This window comes from Octopus bimaculoides, chromosome 4 (assembly GCF_001194135.2).
Source record: "Octopus bimaculoides isolate UCB-OBI-ISO-001 chromosome 4, ASM119413v2, whole genome shotgun sequence".
In the NCBI taxonomy this organism is placed as follows: Eukaryota; Metazoa; Mollusca; class Cephalopoda; order Octopoda; family Octopodidae; genus Octopus; species Octopus bimaculoides.
Window position 1 is genome coordinate 12,252,253 of NC_068984.1, and position 2,323 is coordinate 12,254,575.

At 38.2% G+C, this 2,323-nt stretch overlaps 1 protein-coding gene across 2 annotated transcripts in view; it reads right to left on the reverse strand.

The window, feature by feature from the left end:
- Positions 1-1,484: 1,484 nt before the first annotated feature.
- The window catches only part of LOC106883537 (N,N'-diacetylchitobiase), a 19,303-nt gene continuing 18,464 nt past the window's right edge, over positions 1,485-2,323 (reverse strand). For both annotated transcript variants that reach the window (XM_052966895.1, XM_014934572.2), the window contains exon 8: positions 1,485-1,708. In XM_052966895.1, coding sequence (XP_052822855.1) covers positions 1,648-1,708 — 61 coding nt within the window. In that variant the 3' untranslated portion in view covers positions 1,485-1,647. The remainder of the gene's footprint in view (positions 1,709-2,323) is intronic.

A 2,323-nucleotide genomic window follows, 5' to 3' on the forward strand; every position in this document is an offset into this window, starting at 1 on the left:
TATACACACACACACGTGTGTGTATATATATATACATACATACATATATATAAAAAACAGACATTAAATGATGATGATATCTATCTATCTATAAATGTGTGTGGATATATATCACAAATTTAACAGAAACACAACAAACGGAAATATTACAAAAACATAACAAACAGAAAATTTGTAGCTTATTTCTCATCAGTCAATGTCCAAAAGATCATTACAATTTCATGCCTTTAACGTTGATATTATTCACTTTCGGTGGCGCCAGTGGTGAAAAGCCACTGGGAAATAGCTAACGAATGTACAGGACAATGATGAAAAGAAACATGACAAAATAAAACATACATATACAACTAAAAAGCCATGCAGCTACAAGGCAGACTAACCTGGGGTAACGCAAAGGAAAATGAAAATGTCATGTAGGACTGGAGACTAGAGAAGGACAGACAGAAAGTCAGCATGAAGGAAGAAGTATTGGCAGGGGGAGAGTGGGAGGAAGGCAAAAGAGAGAGACAAATAGATGTTGCACAAAAAAAATATTCAAAGAATATTTATATATATATATATAAACATTGGGCTTCACCGAGGCAATGACTTCTGACCGAGACCTTTAGAAATATGCAGTGCATGAGAAGACCCGGCAAGCCAAGTGAGACCATAATCCGTGGCCTCTGCCAGGGGTGTAGGCAGCTCACTTATTCGTACCTTTACTTTATTGGACACTAAACTCTGCTTGTGAAGACCTGTTGCGGCAAGTGAAATCGAAATCATAATTGAACCAAATTCGATGACTGGCACCTGTGCCAGTGGAGTGCTAACAACACTGTCCCAGTGTGATCATTGCCAGAGCAGCTGTCTGGCTTCCGTGCCAGTGGCATGTAAATAGCACCATTTGAGCGTGATCGTTACCAGCGTTGCCTTACTGGCACGTGAAAAGACATTCGAGTGAGGTCGTTGTCAGTCTGCTGGACTGGCTCCTGTGCAGGTGGCACGTAAAAAACACCATTTTGAGCGTGGCCGTTGCCAGTACCGCCTGACTGGCCGCTGGTGGCATGTAAAAGCACCCACTGCACTCTCGGAGTGGTTGGCGTTAGGAAGCGCATCCAGCTGTAGAAACTCTGCCAGATCAGATTGGAGCCTGGTGTAGCCATCTGGTTCGCCAGTCCTCAGTCAAATCGTCCAAAGCATGCTAGCATGGAAAACAGATGTTAAATGATGATGATGATATATACATATATATATATATATATATATAAATGTGCAAAGGCAGGAAGCAGGTGGGTCTTTGGATGAATATATGATTGGTACTTATTCCATTTACCTCTCTTCTCACCTCATCAGAAAGATGAAAGACAGTGTTGAACCTTGAGATTTGAAACTAAAATATTCTTTATAAATCTAACTAAATATTTCAAGGTTCTAATACTGTGTAATGCATTATTATTTCTATCATTCCATCACCTTTTGCTCTCAAATAATAAAGTAAACAGTTTAATACGTTTAAAGACATGATAATGCCAGTTCTTTATTTTTATAAAGATATCCAAATACAAGAATATTTCAAGAATGCATTGGCAGAAATTGAGCTATAAAAAAATACAGTCATTGCAGTGAGTGGCAGGAGAAAGCTGAGAAAAAAAGTTTAAAGACTGATTAACTTATATTTGGACTTAGCAATTCAATCTGTCTGCTTGACCGATGTCTGTCAGTAGCGCTGAAAAAGAATTTAGAATATTTAAATCAACAACAAAAGATGTTATATGAGTCATCATAAAAAACTTCTCCTAATTTTCCCTCTGTTCCTTTCCTCATCTTGGTGTTAGTTTTCTGCAGTTTGTATGAGTTTGGTAAATCAGTGTAGAAATTGCTTTCAAATTAAATTTTAACTGTTACCAAACTTCCCAGTCAATTTCATGCTCTTCTAAGACAGCTGTGGGTCCTTTCTTAGAGTGTACCACAGAACAGAAGGTGAGTTTCTGTTGAGTTTCCAAGGCAGTTTTGATTTGTTATTTACAAGATTATCCACCATCTTTCCAACAACAACCTTGGGTACCTTTTTGAATTCTATATGTCTAACACCCATGGACATGCTTACAAAATCAAAACCAACACAGCATCTACGACTTTTGAAAACATTTTTTCACACTCGGAATTGCTGAAGCATGGAATAAACTACGTGCATCAGTTGTTAGCTGTCAGGATACCACAGCCTTCAAAACCTCTATGCTTCCTGAAATTTGCCAACCGTACACCTGATGTCACCACCCACTTTTTTATTAATCAATTCAATCACTGTTTACTTTCTGAGCATTATTCTCTGCCCTGTTCA